The following is a 19,950-nucleotide window of genomic DNA, read 5'->3' as shown; positions in this document are numbered from 1 at the left end:
TATGACTTTAATGCAGAATATTAAACCGTCACTTTTATGAGAAGTCATCATTTTACCCCAGAAAGTGCTTATGTAATATGTGGATTTTATATATATGAGAGACATTTTGTTGAGAATGAAAGCATAAAATTTGGAAATGTAATTTTAAAAAAAGTCATGACAATAATGTTGAAGTTTTTCTGAGAATAAAACAAATTTAAAAGTGAAAATATGGTAAATGTGTAATTTTACAAGAATAAAGTAATAATAGAATAAAAAAATTTCACCCACCTCATGCCTCAAGGCAGTACTGTAATATTTTGGAAATAGTCATTAAATTCCAAATCTAAATGAAATCCCAGTTATATCAACACAGACATGTGGGTAAAATTGTAGTTTAACATGTCAATAGAATAGATTTATCACATAAATAGTCCCAATTATGAGAACAAAATGTCCTAATATCGTGACAGTTATGTTCATTTGATTTAGCAACTTTTCATTCAAATGTAATAGAGACTGGATTCTGTTTCACTATTAGTCCACGCACGTCCTTTTGCGCGGTTACGTTGTCTTAAGGACTTTTGTAAAGCTTCTGATTGGCTCGCCAGACATGTCTTCCACTTAGGCGGAATAGCTCCGTCCATTGCTTTGGCGTGGTGCTCATGACAACCTGTTGTGATTTGGTTGGAAAAATACTTGTGGACAAAGACCGTCATCCCGGTGGCATCGGAAGCACATTGCCTGAATATTTTTCCCTAAGGACATTTATGTGTTTAGGTATGAAACCCCGTTGAGTCCCTTGGAAGCACACATCTCAGCCGACCTGGGTTTGACGAAAAGACACTTATTCCAGATTCCCTCGCCGCACTGCAACTTGGACCTGGATGACTACGAATACGAGGACGACTTTGAATGAGTGAGCACCACGCCCCCCAATAAACGAGTCTTGATGTTCTCACGAGCAACTTACTGGCAAACCAACTGCAGCTTCTTCTTGGCACTTTCAACTTTTTACACTTTAGACCCGATGAAGTTGCAATGTCATCACAGACTTGAATCTCACTTCTGTCCTTTGGCTCAAGTTACATTCCAGTCATCAAACCGGAAGCGTCTGTACTACAAAATGTCACATCACATTGGACACTGTGCGTGTGTGTGTGTGTGTGTGTGTGAGATGGGTCTTGTAATTTATTAGATGAATTTATAAATATATATTAATGTGTAAATATTGTTTGCAGTGATGTAAATGATTTGGGCAAGTTTGAAGGACAGCGTTTTCTATGTAATAAAGTGAATAAAAGCCTCAGTCATTGACGGCAAGCATGCTTGTATTTTTTTTATTTAAATAACCCACCTGGAGTAATAGTGTGCAAGAAGGAGAATACAGTAACCCATGCAAATAGTGGATGGCCCGCAAGAAATGAAAATCTGCAAATTGCAATGGGTGGAAAAAACCCAAAAAATGGGAAAACAATATATCTGCAATAACCGATTTCGCCAAAAATAGTTGATTCTCAAAAATCAAATAGGAGTTTAGAAAAATAAATAATTCAGTTTTTTTTTTTTTTTCATTTGCAAATTGGTGAATCTGGAAGGGTCCACTCTATAGCAGATTACACTCCAATGTGTGACGAATGTGTAACACACACAAGACTATTATAAAAAAGTGCAATATGTGCATGCAGAACTAACAAACTGGTGGTCACCATCATTAAAATGTTTGGTTTTCTGGTAATGTGATTGATAATGCACCGTTTTTTTTTTTTTACTGATGCCTTGTACGGAGCCCTGTGGTACGCCACTAAACTGGAATTTACGGCTTTCAACACCGCTGTCACGGCTCTGCTTCTAACAGGTGAGTAGAGCACCTATTAGCTGCCATGCTGCCTCCATGAATAGGTTCCGTGAGCTATTATTAGCTTGCTTTAAAACAGTCAGTGGAACCAAAAATGTGTTTGGATGCAGTTTTTCTTGATAAACCACCACAGGTACATTTTAAATCAATAAAATGAAATAGTCATCATTGGGGAGAACATCATCTTGGAACGAGTGGCCGTTGCACCTCCAGGAAGTGAAAATGGACATACGGCTCATATCCACGAGCTTTTGCAGCTATATACTCTATATATGGATAGGGGGAAGCGCTTCCTATTTAATATAATTTACAGTACGTGTAAAAATATATCATTCAGTCCATACTACGCTAATACCGAAAGAAAGACAAAAGGACAAGTGTTCAGAGTTCAAAATGAAAGCACCAAAACCTTGTCAGAGTTCAACTTCCACAGCATCTTCTTCATTATCGTGATCATCATCACATGCCTCAGTGTTGAGTGTTCCTTGAGGTGGCGGTCTTTTCACGAGAGGTTCCAGCATGAGGGTGGTCCTGTTGCTGTGTATCACATGCGATAAGAACTTTCAAATGGCGAAAAGAAAAAAATATCAACAGAAAAGTTTCCAATCTGCACCTGGGACTCGATCTGTGAACTTTTCCAACTTGGGACTCAGTGGGACTCAGTGGTCCTAGAGACTTGGAACCTAGAGGGCAAGGAAGAAGCATGAATGTGTGGTCCAGGAAGTAGGCTGGGAATAATCTGTAGAGTTCTTCCCTTAACAAATCATCTCTAAATGTGTCCATTCACATATAAACCCAAACATCTATCAGTCCATTTACATCCAATGCATACATCTGTCTGTCACATTCATACGTACACACCCAAAAGTTTGCTCTTGGACGCGTTGGAGCGTCCAGGCTGCTTCCGGTCCGAACTGCCATGGGAAGCGACATCATCTCCTTCAGACAATAAGGAAGCGCGGTAGTAGACGAGCGGCTGCCAGCGCTCCTCCCTGAGGTCCGCTACGTGATCTGAAGTGTGCTTCTGTAAGTAGGCTAACCTGCACGTGCGTGACAACACACACACACACACACACACACAAGTTCAGTCACACCTACAATAGGTTAAAATTCTGAAATCTAGAAGGACCATATTTGGTTTTAGTTTTACCCATCCGCATGCTACAACTACATTAAAAACTCCAAAAATAAACTATTTAAACTCATTGTAGATCTAGCTGAACACAAAAAATAGAATATAGAGTCTGTATTGAAGCGTCTGTGCTTGACGGGCTTTGAGGAGCTTGCTAAAAAGTGTCTTAGCAACTGTGGCTCCTCTTTCCAACGCGATTATGAATGCCACAAGACACACAGCACTATTTGTGTGTTAATGAAACTCCTCAACTTTAACAAAGTTGCTTGGCAAAATATTGCAGTAAAGCACTACTTTTGTCTTAATAAAACTAACAAATGTAATAGTTTCTTGGCACATGATGGCGGGAAACCACTCCATTTGTTTTAATCAAAATCTTCAACTGACTTCCGCATAGGTCCTCGGCACAAGACTGTACCAAAGCACTACTTTTGTCTTAATGAAACCTCTCAACTTATTTCAAAATACCTCCTTTGCACAAGATGGTCTTTCACTTGTATAGCACGTTTCCACCTATGAAGGCACTCGAAACGCTTCACGCTGATGTCACCCACTGATGATGCAGCATCAAGAGCAACTGAGGGCTCGGGATCTTGCTCAAGGGCACTTCATCATTACTACTACTCTTAACAAGACTGCTTATCGATTCCGTCCCTTAAGGTCATTCTTATCTGTACTTTTTTCGGAAATACACCAAAACTCCCAATTTTTTTTCATAATATATTTTTTTTCTGCAACTACTACACTTTTGTATCATAATGACAATAATAATAATATTCAAATAATTGACAAACAAATAAAAGATTTGAACAAATCACTTATACTGCAAAACAGTATGCCATGCCACCCGAATGGCGCTATGATGCCAGCAAAGTGCTAATTTTGTCTATTATGTAATAGCACTTTGACAATATGGCAAGGGAACACTCACACAGTCCTCATGTCCGGTTTGAGTAGCTTGCTAGAGAACTCGGCTAGGATGCTCAAGTAGGACAGTAACATCGGGGTGGAACTTTCAAAGTCCCGAAAGGCAAATTCGATGCCGCTCCTGCGAAAAGTAACGCACGCACTTCAGTCAGAGAGACTAACGTGGCAGACATGCAAGACCGGTCGCTGGCCTGTGGATGAGGACGAGGCACTCGCGAAACTTGACGAGGTCGCCAAAGGTGAGGGCGAACCGCCTGGCCAGCTCCTTAATGCTGCTGAAGGTCCGGACTCCGAGAGGCAATCCTTCATCCTCCTGCTCACGCTTCAGACGCACATACAGCTAGCCAGGACACAATAGGAAACAATAAATGCATCTTCAGTCATTCATAGTTGAGTTTATGAATATGTGCTTACCTGCTGTAAAGAAAGGACCAGCGTACGAGTGCTCTCGAGCTTATTCATAAGTCTGCTTCTGTGTATCGTCTCCTTGATGATGTCACCCAAGTCATTCTGATACTGAAGGACAACATGGCAAGTAGAATTGAAGAGGAAGAGCAGCAGATCGCAAATTCAACAGTGAAAATAATAAAACTGCTCCTGGTAGAGCGCTGTGAACACGGCTGACTGCTCAAGCTCTGACAACAAGGATGCACGAATTTGATCTTTGACTTCGGCTACTTTACAGTGCAGATGTGTTCATGTATCTTCTTGGCACTGTGACGTCGGAGACAAAAGGTCTACTATAACTTCTCCAAATTATGAAGATTCGTGCCTTGACACATATTCATATCATACGTGGTTAGTAAAACTTTGAATATCCGAACCTTTGCGATCTGTCTTATTCTTAATTGATGATTTAATGACCATATACCTTCACAAAGAAAGTAAAGATTTCCGCCGCCATGCTCATTTCCAGCACGCCATGTAGGATGAGTTTGCAGTAAGCAGCCAGCATGTTTCTTCTTCTGTAAAGCTCCTCCATCTTGTCCTCCTCAGAGTGCCGGCAGGCTGAGTGAAAGCATGTCCAAGAGAAGAGAAGAGAAGTTACCAATAACTAGAGAAGGTTCTCACACAATATACTCAAGTAGGAATACAGATATTTTTGTTTATTTTTTTTTAAATGGTAAAAGTAGAAATACAGATTCAATTACCGTTAAAAAAAACATGTTGCACATTTATATGTAATATAGCTACTGTACATCAGGCAGGGTAATCCACTTCTGTCGGTCGTGGTTCAACAACAACAACAAAAATAATACAGTAAGCATATTTGGCGCCGCAAAAAAAAAAAAAAAACAGGTGTCGTGTAAATATAGGAATTTGTATATGTTGGATGGCCAGTTGTCTCGCGTGCCGGTGTGAGTTGATTTTCACAATTGTCATGTTCAGCCATATTACTTGGCGGGTGACAGGCTGAAGAGCTACCTAGTGACTTTTATGCTACTACATCAAAACATTTCCATAGCATTGAGAAGATTGTGAACTGTGACAAATAAAAAAAGGCTAATTCAACTAACGGCAATAGAAAAATCTTCTCAAACTCTGCTGCTATTGGTGTTAATGCTCCATGGTTTACATTTGTCCATGTCACAGCTGTCCCTGTCCTTCCACCTTCTAAGGCCTCAAGACCTCAATCAATCATGAGCTCAACAGTGGTGGACTTGACCACTATTTCCATCATGTCATCATCTGCAAAGATTGCAACTAAAAGGTGAGGAAGTTTGGAGAGCAGGCCTCAGGCAAGGAAGACCATGAAGACTCCCCAAAAAACAACAAGCTCGCTCGTTGGGGATCCCGACATGTCAATGCAGTGCCTACAGGACTTTCCAGTTGTTTTGTTGACAAGAATCGCCATAAGTTATCACTCTGAGCCCCTGTAACGGGCCCTATGCGGGGTGTTCCTGGACAACTTGTCGCTGAAAGTGTCCAAAGTTATGCCTGTCATTGTCATTGATATGTGGGCCAATGTCAGCCATCTCAAGGCCCGGGTTTAGTACTCGGTAGCCCAGGATATTGCCCAAGTTGCCTGCCGTGTTGCGGCATCTCTGCTTGCAAGACAAGGCACAACAATATTTGTACCAGAGATGGACGCCCATTTTGGGGATGGAGGAAGGAAGACAAGACTTTTTTTAAAAATGATGAACTAAAGAAAGGACGAAACAGGGTTAAAACATTTCCACTCTTATAATGCTGTTGCGTGTACTGGCCCTTTAATTGAGAGATAGACAGAGACAGAGACACAGAGAGAGAGAGAGAGAGAGACAGAGACACAGAGAGAGAGAGAGAGAGAGAGACAGAGACACAGAGAGAGAGAGAGAGAGAGAGACAGAGACACAGAGAGAGAGAGAGAGAGAGAGACAGAGACACAGAGAGAGAGAGAGAGAGAGACACACAGACACAGAGAGAGAGACACACACAGACACAGAGAGAGAGAGAGAGAGAGAAAAAAAACAGTGAGAGAGCAAGACTCAAAGTTGGAAAAACCACAGACGCAATATGCGCGGCTGTGTGAAAAAGCAATTGAGAGCAGAAATAAACATCTTAAGTTCCGTTTAATTTGAGCAGCAACGAAATGTAATAAATATGGCCATATCTACATTGCGACACCGGTCCATGCTCATCTGTGAATTTGCCTTGTGTGACAACAAAAGTCTGAGACAGGTTTTGGCACACTCTGTAACGATAGCTATGGTGGACTGGTGGAATGCAAGGACAGAAGCGCTTTAAAAGGACGAGGACGATCAGGGACGCAGGTCAATTATTTTAGGAATAAGGATGGCAGGACGATGACAGTAGGGTGCCCAGCTCCGCAGACGGAGGACGGACCGGAAAAATAGGGTAAAATGCCCATCTCTGATTTATACCTGATACTTCCCTCACCTTGCAACGGTAGGCTCGAATGGGGCAGGCCTCGCCACAGTGGTTTCAGCAGGTACAACATCAAAGATAATAAAAGAGGATTTTTGCGGCGACAGCATGTGGCTTTAATCGACGGCGAGGCCAATAAATTGAGCAAGGAGGTGAGCCAGAGTTGAGTGAATTTTTCTCACGGAAAAAAGAGATTGGAGGCACTTGATGCTTTTGCCTTGGTGTGATCTCTCACACAAGAACAAGTGCCCATAAAAGCCAAAGTGTTAGCAGGCAAATCCCATAAAACAACAGCTTTTTTCGAAGCAATAATCCCCCCCAGTGTGTTGCTTTGAACATTGAAAAGCTTCCCACCGGACCACTTATTGACTCGCCTTCTCTCTCAACCATATTTGGATGCGATAGTTCATTGAGTGTAGTACAGTTATTAAAAACCACTGAAGGAATTTAACACCCCCTTTTTAGACGTACAACATGCCAAAGCTGTTTTCTTCTTCTTAAAATATACACGCCAATAAATAACACATCCTTGAGATGCATGGCCATATTTTCGTAACAGATGAAATATGGTTTCACTCTTTGCAATTGTTGGCGATGTAAAGGTGAGTTGCACTGTGTTTAAGGTCCTGGTACTTAAAGACAGGACCAGGGCGCCATCTGGTGTCGAAGTTGGGTCCTACAACAGTGACGTTTTTAAACAATTTTTACGACATTTCAAAATATTATTGGACCTGTTCCATAGGACACCATTTTAAAAGCTTCCATCATTGTTTATTTTTAATGTTAATGTTACAATAGTATCGTTCTTAATTGTTGACTTATTATTATTTTGTCTCTTTATATTATTCTCTTTTAACATTTCATTTTTCTCTTAGTTTTACTGTTTGTTAATGCATTGTTATTTTACTGAAACTATTGTGTATTTCAATTAAAAGCTATATTATGTTGTATTTTTTTAGAATAAGTTAAATAAAAATAAAATACTTAAACATTAACAGATGTTTCTTTTTATATATTTGTATAGACTGATTCTGACACATCACATTATTCAGCCATAGAAAACCATATGAATATAAGTAGAGTATATGAATACTTCCTGTGCTTGAAACAGCGTTGTCCATGTACTCGAGCTCCCCCCTACATCCTATATCATGCCTATTAGGTTGATTGAAGATTCTAAATTGCCCTTGGCTAAGAATGTGCGTGTTAATGGTTCTTTGTCTATTCTACATGTGCTCTATGATTTACTTCTCTCCCAAGGACGGGATAATTTGCCAGCAATCTAAGTGTTGTTAGACTCAGTATGTGACTCAATGAATAATAGTACTGTGTTATGCATAACATTGGGAAAAATGACTACGTGATCGGGTTTAAGGTTGACACCCACACGCTATTGCCATAGCATTTGAAAGGCAACAGTCCACAGAAAGGAGCAGATCTGAATTTGGCACCATTGTAACTCGCTTGGCACCTTTAACAATTAACAAAAACAACACAAAAGTGTAGTTAATAACTATAAACTATTCATCGAGCAACCTCTCACCTTTGCGTTCGTTGTCACCGTCAGGCCCAACAAAGACGTTCTTGCAAACAAAGTTCAACAGCGCCATCTGCAGTTTGGTTGTGGGCGTGTAGGGAAGGGGGCCCCAGGAGGAGGGATGCCACACTTGTTGCTGGTTGGAGTGAGCGGTCAGGATGTCGCACATACCCAGGAATGCCTGAAACGAGAAAGAGAAAACAGGAAGATGAGTGAGGAGTGAGTGGATTAGATTACTTTTACAAAGAAGGCCACTTTATACCTGCTGCCTGACATTGTGGTCGGGGTGGGCGAGGCAACGATGACTTGCCTCACTGAGCACACGCAAATGACGCCTCTGCGACACAGCCTTGTCCTAATAAAATGTACAATCATTCATTCATGACAAACACGCCATTTACAATGATTAATAACACATATGATAACACAACAAGGCTTAGTTTGACTAATTAAATTAAATGTTCATTATTGTTGTGGTATGCAGTGGGATAGAACTGCACTCGGAGTTGTTATGTTTCTAATCCTTCCATTAATTAGCTACACGAATCCTTCTCCAAGCAATGACCACATCACAACTGAGAATTATTAGTTGACTAAGAATTTTACTCCCCAGCTTTTGTGCATTATATTTGGCAGTAACTCACCCTGGAAGTCAGAATTTCACTGCTTGTGCTCAGTGACCAGAAAACGCAGTAACACAGACATTGTAAGACTTCCTTCAACACCTGTCAGAAAAATATTATCATTTAGTCTTCTTTTTTTGGATGATACATTTTGACATCATCAAACATGAAGTCATTCTCAAATATTTAAAATTTTCATGGAAACGTTAATCACATGAGGTGGAGCCCCCTCCTGGCTGCCCTCGACCGGAAGAAGAGGGGAAAGAAGGTCGAACAGATTCCAGGCAGACAGATCGTGACAGCTGTGGAAACACAAATGCAACGTCAGTGGAAGATCCTGGCAATGATTCCATTTGTTTTGGAAAACTTACTTGTGAAAAGTGCTGACTTTCTTCAGTGTGACAAAAAGGTCTCTAATTTGCTCCTGATCAGCAGAGAAGATGGGCCCCTGTGGAACAGAGCGTTATTGTTTGCGTGAAAGCTATTCATGTAGACCAAACACCTTGGACTGAGTATAGTTTAAAAAAAAAAAATCAATAGGGTTCTTTCTATGGACATTCCATAAATTTTAATGTATCAAGGATGTAGAATAAAAACAAATAAGTCATGATCTGACATTCAAATCCAATATCGGAAAAATTGGGTCAGACAGAGTTTAAAATCAATAAGGTTCGTGTTTCAACTAACTGGAAAAAGGACATGATACTTTCATGGCCCAAAGTCATTTGGGGGATTGTGTGGCCAACATGACCGAATATTTTTTTTATTTAATTATTTAATCTTTCATTAAAATAATTGATATATTTAATCAAATTATTTTTCATATTGCACAGAAGAGGGGAGCCCTCCGATCTCGTTGAACACTTACAATAACAATGACAATACAGGTCATTCTGATTCTGAAGATTACGTTCAAATTGTGGCTACTAAAGCTCAGAAAAGAAAAAAAGCACAACCTGATTCCTGATTTGATTACAACTAGGTCAAACACACTGGGTTAGAGGGCCATTAAAATCAATAATATTCTTGTTTAACAAAAACGAATGAATAAATGAGTTTGAAGATGATCTTAAAATAATGACGGCGAGAGATCCTGATAGAAACTCCAGTTACCAAAACCAAACTAGGTCAGCGAGCATTTTAAAAAATAATTCTTTGCGGATAGGGTTCTTGTCTACCAACGTGACAGAAATCCTCGGGAGTTGAACAATCATGTTACCATGTTATAATCAGGAATTCTGGTTTGACTGTTGCGACATAAAGCACATTAGTGGCCTTGAAAATAAATAAGGTTCTTGTTTTACCAATAATGAATGAATGTTAATTCTTGAGTAGAAACGCAAATTTGCTCATTTTAGCCAGGTTGAAGACACTGGGACTGGGGACGATGGTTAGCACGATGGCTCACAGTGCAGAGGATCTGGGATCGATTCCGGCTCCGGCCTTCCTGTGTGGAGTTTGCATGTTCTCCCCGTGCCTACGTGGGCTTTTTTACGGGTACTCCGCTTTCCCCGCACATTCCGGAAATCATCCATGGTAGGTTGATTGAACACTCTAAATTGCTCCTAGCTGTGAGTGTGAGCGCGGATGGTTGTTTTTCTTTGTGTGCCCTGCAATTGGCTGGCAACCAGCTGAGGGTGTGCCCCGCCCACTGCCCGAAGACGGTAGCCTCCAGCATGCCTGCGACCCTCGTGAGGAAAAGCGGCTCAGATAATGGATGGATAAAGGCACCGGGCCACCTCACCTTTAAAATCAAAAAGTAAATCTTATTTGTGGTCTTGCTCGTCCTGGTGGAAGCTTACCACGAGGGAGTCACTCAGCAGGTCCTTCAGATGCCCCACCCAACCCTGGACCATGGAATCTCTGATGGGCCGGGCCATGGAGCCCCAGGGGGTCTCCTCTTCACACAGACTAAGGAACGTGCGGGATGCCGCCTCCAGGACGGCTGCATCTGAGTGCACCTCCAGAACAGCTCCAATTTCCGCAAACAGACTGGAGACCAACTGAGGAGGAGGACAAGTCTGCTCAGCGAAAACCACCATTGGGGGGCTGAATAGTTCTCTAATAGTCTGCTTGTGTAAATATCAACATGGTCAGGTTTAATAAAAAATGGTTAAACGATAAATATGGTTTTCCTCATTCACATTGACTGGCAGACAAACAACGCAGGTGTAAACATCATTAAAACATCCCATATAGGTTCATGAAGTGTAAAACCTGCACTGATAGAGGGCCGGAATGCTGACCTGTGTATTTTGGGCCTCGGGGCTCTCTGGCAGAAAGTACTGCGGAATCCTCATCAAAGAGGCAACGATATCCAAGCGACCTGAAAACTGCAAGTAGCGCGAGGTGTCATTCAAACATAATGACGTGGTAAATTGACAAGCAGGCAAGGCAGGGCGAACCTTGGCCAGTAAGTGCGGAAGCGCCGGGAGGAAATGCCCTGTCAACTTTGTGCAGTCATCAACCTGAACTTTCTTCTCTCTGGAACTCAACATCTGGCAGCAAACACACACACCCACACACACACAGATACACACTTCAAAATCCACTCATTGTTACCCAATGTGACAATAATAATGAAACATTATGATTGTACAGCACAATAAAGTAAAGTGTGTAAAATATACTGTGTTCTGAGAGGAGTTCTAACGGGAGATTAGAAGATATTTACTTATATTTAATTATTATTGTAGCTTCTATTTTACTGTAATTGCCAACAATTAATTTGTAAAACAACTGCTATCATTTTTATAGTCATATTTTTGTTGGGTATTTTTTTTTTTTATTATGTGAGAAAATTCCCCTTCTTTTAATAAAGCTTTTATCAATCTCTCCAATTTAGGAATAATTATTCACTTTTACTTATTTTTCATTGACATATTTCTTTTACTGTTGATTGCATTTAATACAATAATTATAATTTAACTCAACTGTCCACCCATCCATCCATTTTCCGAACTACTCATTTAAGTGTAATTTCACTGAAATGTTAACTAGTTTCCTAATTTTGGCCGACTCTATTCATGCTTATTGTGTTACTTTTAAGATTCAATCTATTGCAGATATTTACATATAATTTACTTTGCCTATGGCAAGCATTCTATTCCTCATGTTTATTTCTTTATGTTAACGGAGCATCTCTCTGCAGAAGACATTTATCGATACATGGGGTGCAATCAAATTCAAGCAGCAATTTTAAAATGATTCCATTCAGATTGTCAAATAAAAATTCCTTTTCAGATTTCAAAAGTTTTTTTGTTCCATCCCTGCAAAATCACCAACCTTCTTTGCACTGTTCCTCCCAACCAGCACTGGTCCTTCTGATGCCTGTCGCACAGAGGCTAACATGATCTCCACCAGCACCGCTTCTTCCTCCCCAGTGAGGCCTGCAAACAAGCAGCTGTCATTTGCTTAAAAAAAAACAAAAAAAAACTCCAACCAAAACCAACAAATCCTCCTGACCTGTTCCTGGCAAGGGATTGTGATGGTCTTGCAGCAGTAAAGACGTGATGGTGGTCCAATCCTTGAGCAGGGCTCCACAACAATCCCACAGACTGTCCACGAGGTAGACCACATGGTTGTGGAGCTGTACACAGATGTGTTAGTAGTCCCGATTCATGGACATGAATCGAAGGCATCTGAAATAAATGAATGTTTCACCTTAGAGTTCCGGTGGAATTCCAGAAGGGCCTTGAGTCTAGTAAAGGTTTGTTGTTTGTGAGCTTCCTCTTGACTTATTTCATCCTGATTCTTGGCAGCGGGATCAGCAGCGCTGAGAACCCTGAAACAACCATAATATTTCATATTTTAGTTGTACTTTTTTTTATATTTTACATTACAACCATTCCCACGTACTGTACATCCTTTCAACATCCCCCCCATGAGATATTGTTAAACGTCTTTTGGTCCGTCAAACACTTCAAGTTATTTGCAAGGTTTTGGTTTTTTTTGCTCATTTTCCCCAAAAGTGTCTACCTGAAGAATAGCAGCTCCCCAGCTGTGCTTGCAAGGGGGCGCTGTGTGGAATAAACAAGCTGAAGGAGAGGCTTGTAGTCATCGGCAGTGAGCACATCGTCATGTGTTCTGAAGGGTTAGGGACATACACGGCAGTGAAACAAACACTATTTAAGAAAGGAAAATTACAATAGTTGATACAAGAGTGGTGGCTAACTTGGAGATGAGCAGCAGCAGTTTCATTGTCTGCAAAGCCACTTCGTTGTCTTTGTCCAGCGTCATAGATATCATACGGTCCTGGAAGACAAGCAGTACTCATGGGTGATGGCATTCCTTTTCTTACTGACTCATGGTGCGACTTATTGCAACCTCGCCCCACGAAATTCAAAGCAAAACGCTTTAATGCCTACCAGGGACAAGCAAACATTTACTCACTGTACCATTTGTCATCAACCGATACAGATTTCCCAAGTGAGGTAACCCCCACAGGCTCTTTTTTGATGGCATGCAGCTGTGCAAGTCTCCGTAGCTTCGGTTGACAAAAAGTTTTTATTCATGTATTTCCGGATTAAGGCTTGCGTTATTGTGAAATCCTGCACTTTAACGTCACATTTTCAACCCTGTAATGTTTTTGTTTTGTTTTTTTTCTTCAAATTTATGTTATTATCATCTGAGTTCATCTCACGCTAAACAAAGGATGTGGTTACCTTGAAGCGGCTGGTGAAGAGGTCCAACTGAGGAAGAATCACTGGATCTCCATATAAACTCTGCAGGCCTAAAACACACTTGAGACGCACATCTGGAATCTATAGGACAATATCCAAAACAATACAAATGGAAAAGAGCATTGTTAGGAATCGAAAATGGCATGAGCCATGTGTGCTGCATAACCTGTTCACCTTGTCGCGTGACATCCAGTCCATGTATTTGAGGTAAGTGTCATTGAGGAACACTGAGCTGTAGACCCTCATCCAGAGGCCCAACTCCTCCACGCAGATGGAACGGATTTCTGGAAACACGTCACTGTACCACGCATACATACGCAAATACAGAAATATATGAGCTCTCAACAACTCCTTCAGAGAACCATGGAGCAATTGTACCGATATCTCTTGAGAAAAACAGCCTTGAAGATGACGTCCATCATGCTCTCAATCTCAGCCCTCTTCTCCTGCAACTTGAAAACAAAAGAGCAGATCTTTTGAATTTTTCGGTGTCTGCTGGCAAGGGGGAGGCACTGTGTCTGTTTACCTCCTTCACTTTCTGTTGCGCTCGCTCCACCTGCGCCTTCGGTCTGCTTGGCCTCTGAGCCTGCTGCAGCGTCTGACTCTTCTCAACAGCTTTGCTCAGATTGACAGCCACGTCCATCAGGGAGCTCAGCAGTTTTACAGCTAATCAAAAATTTGGAAAACGCATCAAAGGATGATTTATTCCTCTGAAATATTGATATTTAATATAACAAACCGGATAGCACACCTCCAGGAGGTGAATACTGCAGAAAATATGGAGTAACTGAATTATCCTAAACAAAATAAATGTGACTAAAACATTTTCTTGAAGAACTCCACACGATGCTGGTTAAGCTGGTCAATGCTTCTGCTGGTCTATAACGGCTTTTCAGCAGGGAAACACCTGGAAATAGCCAAAATGGCCGCTTCAAAGCAAACTGGCCAATTTATAGTGTGTATGCAAGTGCGTGTGCACATGGCCATTACCTGCTAGCGTGCAGGTGTGTCGGAATGCTCTTATGTGGGAGTCGGAGAGCTCGGAGAGCAGCGAGATGAGTGTGTTGATCAAGTAGCTGTCAAAGAGGAGGCTGTGTTGACACTGACACACCAGCACAGATACAAAGTCGCACAGGTCCGAGTGGAACCATCGGCCGTACGGTCCAGGCTGGATCAGAGGGTACTCCATGCTGTCCTACAGCGTAGGGGAAGGAAAGTGTTACACATGTTAATATATTTTCACCATGAACGATTTGGACTAGTTTCCTAATCAACGTGATGTTCGTGAAAATGTCTAAACTGGGCCAATGTATTCATGTTTTTCATGGCCACCATTGTTTATCAGCATTGCCATAAAAATCTCGGCTCGTAGTGCATCAAACCAAACCAATTCCTCCATGACATCATAGATCTGGTGGAGCATGTGCTCGTATTTAATGGTTATTATGACTATTCATTAATCATAATTAATATGCGATTTAAGATTTAATTTACTTCCTAATATATTCTAAATAAAATTGTAATTTTTTGGGTGATGAAATAATTTTTACAAAAAATGTATTCTGTAACGGTTTACTGATGCCGGAGGTGGCACGGTGGATGACAGGTTAGCAAATCCGCCTCACAGTGCAGAGGTCGTGGGTTCGATTCCAGCCACGGCCTTCCTGAGTGGAGTTTGCATGTTGCCTGCGTGTGATTTCTCCGGGTACTCCGGATTCCTCCCACATTCCCAAAACTTGCACGATATGTTAATGAGACACACTAAATTCCCCCGAGGTGTGATTGTGATTTATGACTGGTTGTTGTCTGTGTGCCCAGAGATTTGCTGGCAACCAGTTCAGGGTGTACGCCGCCTACTGCCCGAAGACAGTTGGGATAGGCTCCAGCATGCCCACGACCCTTATGAGAATAAGCAGCTTGTATAATAGATGGCTTTACTGATGGTTAAATCATTGTAAATATTACAGACTGATTGTTAGCATAGGTGAGAATACTCACAGCATCCGTGGGCCAAGTGACAGTGAGAATCCATGGAAAAGCAAGAAACTTCTTGTACTGCAGACCGGCAACCTAAAACACAGTATGGAGTACATTCTTGGCACAAAGTTGTGTAACAGATGCAATAAATTGATGTCTTCCGACCTCATCCAAGTCCTCCACTAATTCGTCTACCATCTTGTCCATGGCCTCACTGTCACCTTTGGTGTGACACATTTCAGCTGTGACCACACCTGCAAAACAAAACAAAAAAGACATTAGGCATCATGCATGCATGCTGAGAAATTAGTATTATGTGACGGTTGCTCGCCTTTGCAACCACAGCACTGGATGAAGAAACTGATGAGGTCAAGAAGGGACGCGTCTCTGTCCGATGCGTAGGCCTCCACCCAGCCGTCAATCACCACCTGCTCAGATGTCATTCAGAATCAGCCAAGTACCAGGATGTTGTAAAGGTGGCTCTTACCCGCATGGCGCTTGGGCCCATTGTAATGACGTCAAACAGAGTGACGGCCTCCTCGTGTGCACGTTTACGATGGCAGACGTCTTTTCGAACGCTGCAACGGCGACTTTTGGCCTTTTTGCTTGTGACGTTCTCCACTTCCTTGTGAGTTCTTTTCCTACGCCTCTGTTGTTGGAAGCCACATACACATTGTTTAATAGAGGCGGAATAAAATATAATAACAGAATGAAAAGAGAAATGGGTTTTACAACTGTAGTGTGTATCTTGAAGGGGTGTGGCCTAGCGAGAGACATCAGGAGTTGACTTGCTTGGTTAGTCTGCATCAGGGTGCAAGTTTTGGCCTGTGTGTGTGTGTGTGAGTGTGTGTGGGGGTGTGGGGGTGGGGGTGTGTGGGGGTGTGTGTGGGGGTGTGTGCGCGTGCGCGTTTGCCACTTTTCGTCGTTGAACCAGTATAACAAAAAAACGATATACAGGGCGCACCAGGGTATAAGCCGCAGTTTTCTATGTTGAAAAAAAATGTGTTGTTTACTGCATGTATAGAACGATTTTGTACTGTGAATGCACATAAAGGTACATAAACAGTGTGTTAAAACAGTGCCTTTTAACACGGCAACTACTTTGCTAATTAAAACTAAACAGACCCAAGAAAAAAAAATTAAATAAATAAATAAATTTAAAAAAAAAAAATCAAGATTTATTTTACAGAGCACCTCTTATAGTTCGGAAAATCCGGACATTAATTCTTATGGAATTGTTTTTTTTTTATATACGTGTAAATTGAAGTACAAACTTGTCACAGAAAAAAAATTAACTAGTAAATCAACATAACGCTTTACTACATGACTCTTTTTTTTTTTTTACCTCGGACTCCCACATTCCCTTACAGATACTACTTAAGTACTTTGTGAATCAGACTTTGAGTGGCATTGCACTGCACTTTTACTCATTGGGGCTCCAAAATCTCAGATTTCCCTGTTTTCTGAAATGCAGCATGAATAACTTACCCCTCTCTTGTGTCTGTTCTCGTTGCCTGACTCATCCTCGGAATTGTTGACAGCTCCTGAGGAGTTTGCCTGATCCTGACTTGAGCTTTCACTGCCAAGAAAAAATATATATTTTTGCACATTGATTTAAAATAAATGAGCTGGATTATAATGTGTATATTTTCTAATAATGTTAAAAAAAAAAAAGGATACTTCAACTCAGAGCGTCCAGATACGGCTGCAGAGGCGGGGTCTGGTATCATCTCTTTTTTCACACAGCACTCACGTAACTTTCATTATTGGAAGTGACTCTTTGGTCTAAAAGTCGGAAAAGGACCATCATAAGCCTACGATTATCAACCTCAAGACTGCCAGGATGCATGCTGCTCCATCTTTATTTGTTCACATTCACATTTCTGCATGCCACTAACTTGTTTCTCTCTTTGTTCCATAGTAATTCTGTCTTAACTGTGATTATATTATTGTAGAAAATCATTCACTCAAAGGGGATGTCCATTTTTCCACTGAATTCCACAGACAAAAAAAATGGAAGAATGGCTCATTTTATTTTATGAGTATGAAATTGTTGTAGGAGAATATAATTATGCTTAGCAGTGAAACATGCAGGTATTAAAATAAAGCATCCAAATCTCAGATTAGTGTTAGAGGTGAAAAAGCAAAAAAGTTGTTAATATTAGTGTGATATGATCTACATGTTGAAAATGTGTGATATTGTCTGGAGGTGGAGTAATATGCTTTATGGACCATGGTTTTTTTTTCGGTTTTGTACTTTGGGTCAGTATCATAAAACAAAAAACTGCTTTTAACCGGTTGCTAAGTTCACCCAAATAATAATGGTGATTAGTTTATTTTTTGCACCTGAGTTGTCATGTTAGTTTCTCTTTTTAATACAGATGACAAACTGTATGATGACCTCAAAGGCATTCATGATTTGATGACGCCAGAAGGTTGAGAGTTGTTGTTGTTCCGAAGAGTGGCCACAAATCATGCGTGTGGTGAACGTAATGGACACACACACACACAAACACACAACACAAGAGTGTGTGTGCTTCTTCTTGACCTCTATTGATCCGCTGAGACTGACTCACCGAACCTGTGATTAAGAATCACTGGTATCAACGATTCAGGCCACTCACTCTCGCAACTAAATAAATGTTTATAGTGTCTTAGATGAAACTAATGCGCATGTTTTTGGAATGTAGGAGGAAGCAAGAGTACCCAGAGAAGACCCATGCAAGAACTGGATTCAAACTCTCAGCATCAGAAATGTGAAATGGATGGGCTAACTGCTCATTTACTATGTCCAACATTAATCTTATATCATTATTTTATTTTTATTATTAACTCATTCACTGTCATTGATGGGTATAGTAGGCAAAAAGTACCTTCATTTTACCTTTTAAGGTGCAATATGGGCATCACAAAGACATAGTAAGTTTCATAGGGAAATGGTTCCTTTTATCTAACTTTAAAGACTCAATATTGGTTTGGATCAGAAAATTGTATTAGGTTAGATCTTCAATTTGAAACAATTTGGAGAAATCAGTAAATAACTATACTCCCAAAACACCCCTTTCTGCTCAGTAATATTGGCCACGCTCCCCTCCCTCTTCCTATTACTTGTTGGGAGTCAGCAGAGGAACTGGAGCAAATATGTCCATTCGAAATCATTGAAAAGTTTTTTTTTTGTTTGTTTGTTTTTTAAACGGCAATCAATTGGCACCAAACTTTATGTGGACATCTAATGCCCACTTCAACCTCTGAAAATATCACAATGGTTAGCTTCTCAATGAGAGTATGATAGAATAAGCAAATGGGAGGCTTCCATGCAGCTTTTCTCATTTTTGCCAAATTTGCCAAGCCAACCACCGGGGATTGTTGCACAGCTGCCTATTGCAACGTGACGCACCCGAAGAAGCCACTTTTCGAGCACGTGACGCACCCGAAGAAGCCACTTTTCGAGCACATGACGCGCCGCAACGCAGAACTCGATTTCTGGCCGGACAAAATCCTGCGATCGCTTTGCTTACTTCGGCTACATAAGCGGCGCTGAGTTTTATGTTTAGAAACCTACTACATAACAGCCATTGTTCAAGCCAATCAACCAATCAGATGCAACCTTAAATGCACATAAATCTCCAATGTGCGAACATTACTAACACTAAATAATTTTAAAATATCGTATATATGTTTAAAATAAAGTTATGACAATCCATCTTTTTTTTTCAATATTATGCAGCCCTATTACAAACTATCTTTTTGCATATAATGAAAAATAATGGCATTTTACCTTTCCACAGACAGTACTGGGGGCGTCGGAGTATTTGCATCGTATGTGGAGATTGCTATGAGATGCTGTCATGCGTTCTAGTCCTTTAAGTGGAACACGTACCCTGGTACCTTTGTTGTTATTTAATGTTCTGCACATAATGTTGACTTAATCTACAGGCATGAGAGGTGACTCACGTGGATAACATTAAAAAAAATACCCCAAAAACATTGATCGACAAAACTATTGAAGAAGAAAAAAGTACATTTTAGAAAATGGTTCCTCAAGGAAGCAGCATTTTGCCAAGGGACATCTTGGCAGAATGACATGAGAATTTAACTGTGCTTTGACAGCAAAGGGAACGCAAATATAATCCACCCTAGTGTACTGTTTTGTGCAATAATCACAACGAAATAGTCAGCCATGTAAGACCTACCTCAACAATAAAACAACCGCCATGCTTACCTTCATTGTCGTAGACAATTCTTCGGCGAAAATCATTATATTATTTTAAATTCAAATGCGTATAAAAAAAATTATTCGGTGAATTCTTGCATGTTTTCTTTCTCTCTTATTTTCACTGTGGCTCTCACAGTCAAGTTTACGGAAA

General features: G+C 40.8%; 2 protein-coding genes across 4 annotated transcripts in view; one reads left to right on the top strand and one right to left on the bottom strand.

Moving 5' to 3' along the window:
• Positions 1-1,305, top strand: part of ppp2r3b (protein phosphatase 2, regulatory subunit B'', beta) — a 23,339-nt gene extending 22,034 nt beyond the window's left edge. For both annotated transcript variants that reach the window (XM_088314754.1, XM_088314755.1), the window contains one exon: positions 760-1,305. In XM_088314754.1, the coding sequence (XP_088170880.1) occupies positions 760-898 (139 nt within the window). In that variant the 3' untranslated portion in view covers positions 899-1,305. The remainder of the gene's footprint in view (positions 1-759) is intronic.
• LOC148323252 (cohesin subunit SA-2) overlaps positions 1-19,950 on the bottom strand; it is a 23,603-nt gene extending 3,653 nt beyond the window's left edge. The window contains exons 1-32 of one of the 2 annotated variants that reach the window (XM_088314753.1): positions 19,806-19,950; positions 17,264-17,368; positions 17,072-17,162; positions 16,071-16,232; positions 15,915-16,011; positions 15,749-15,837; positions 15,605-15,676; positions 14,597-14,801; positions 14,133-14,272; positions 13,985-14,058; positions 13,781-13,904; positions 13,589-13,687; positions 13,099-13,178; positions 12,903-13,010; positions 12,588-12,708; positions 12,390-12,513; positions 12,210-12,313; positions 11,330-11,422; positions 11,171-11,257; positions 10,727-10,927; positions 9,296-9,372; positions 9,139-9,226; positions 8,946-9,026; positions 8,564-8,656; positions 8,308-8,482; positions 4,768-4,904; positions 4,311-4,412; positions 4,088-4,236; positions 3,901-4,017; positions 2,699-2,877; positions 2,451-2,520; positions 2,247-2,374 (exon numbers count right to left, since the gene is read on the bottom strand). In XM_088314753.1, the coding sequence (XP_088170879.1) occupies positions 2,251-2,374; positions 2,451-2,520; positions 2,699-2,877; positions 3,901-4,017; positions 4,088-4,236; positions 4,311-4,412; positions 4,768-4,904; positions 8,308-8,482; positions 8,564-8,656; positions 8,946-9,026; positions 9,139-9,226; positions 9,296-9,372; positions 10,727-10,927; positions 11,171-11,257; positions 11,330-11,422; positions 12,210-12,313; positions 12,390-12,513; positions 12,588-12,708; positions 12,903-13,010; positions 13,099-13,178; positions 13,589-13,687; positions 13,781-13,904; positions 13,985-14,058; positions 14,133-14,272; positions 14,597-14,801; positions 15,605-15,676; positions 15,749-15,837; positions 15,915-16,011; positions 16,071-16,232; positions 17,072-17,162; positions 17,264-17,313 (3,513 nt within the window). In that variant the 5' untranslated portion in view covers positions 17,314-17,368; positions 19,806-19,950 and the 3' untranslated portion in view covers positions 2,247-2,250. Of the gene's footprint in view, positions 1-1,445; positions 2,375-2,450; positions 2,521-2,698; positions 2,878-3,900; positions 4,018-4,087; positions 4,237-4,310; positions 4,413-4,767; positions 4,905-8,307; positions 8,483-8,563; positions 8,657-8,945; positions 9,027-9,138; positions 9,227-9,295; positions 9,373-10,726; positions 10,928-11,170; positions 11,258-11,329; positions 11,423-12,209; positions 12,314-12,389; positions 12,514-12,587; positions 12,709-12,902; positions 13,011-13,098; positions 13,179-13,588; positions 13,688-13,780; positions 13,905-13,984; positions 14,059-14,132; positions 14,273-14,596; positions 14,802-15,604; positions 15,677-15,748; positions 15,838-15,914; positions 16,012-16,070; positions 16,233-17,071; positions 17,163-17,263; positions 17,369-19,805 lie in introns of those variants that run through there. The other variant, XM_088314752.1, reaches the window with a different exon arrangement.

The sequence above is a fragment of the Idiotropiscis lumnitzeri genome, chromosome 14 (assembly GCF_059441095.1).
Source record: "Idiotropiscis lumnitzeri isolate Australia: NSW breed Sydney's pygmy pipehorse chromosome 14, RoL_Ilum_1.0, whole genome shotgun sequence".
In the NCBI taxonomy this organism is placed as follows: domain Eukaryota; kingdom Metazoa; phylum Chordata; class Actinopteri; order Syngnathiformes; family Syngnathidae; genus Idiotropiscis; species Idiotropiscis lumnitzeri.
The sequence above is the reverse complement of the archived record's forward strand: the minus strand, read 5'-3'. Positions and strand labels throughout refer to the sequence as shown.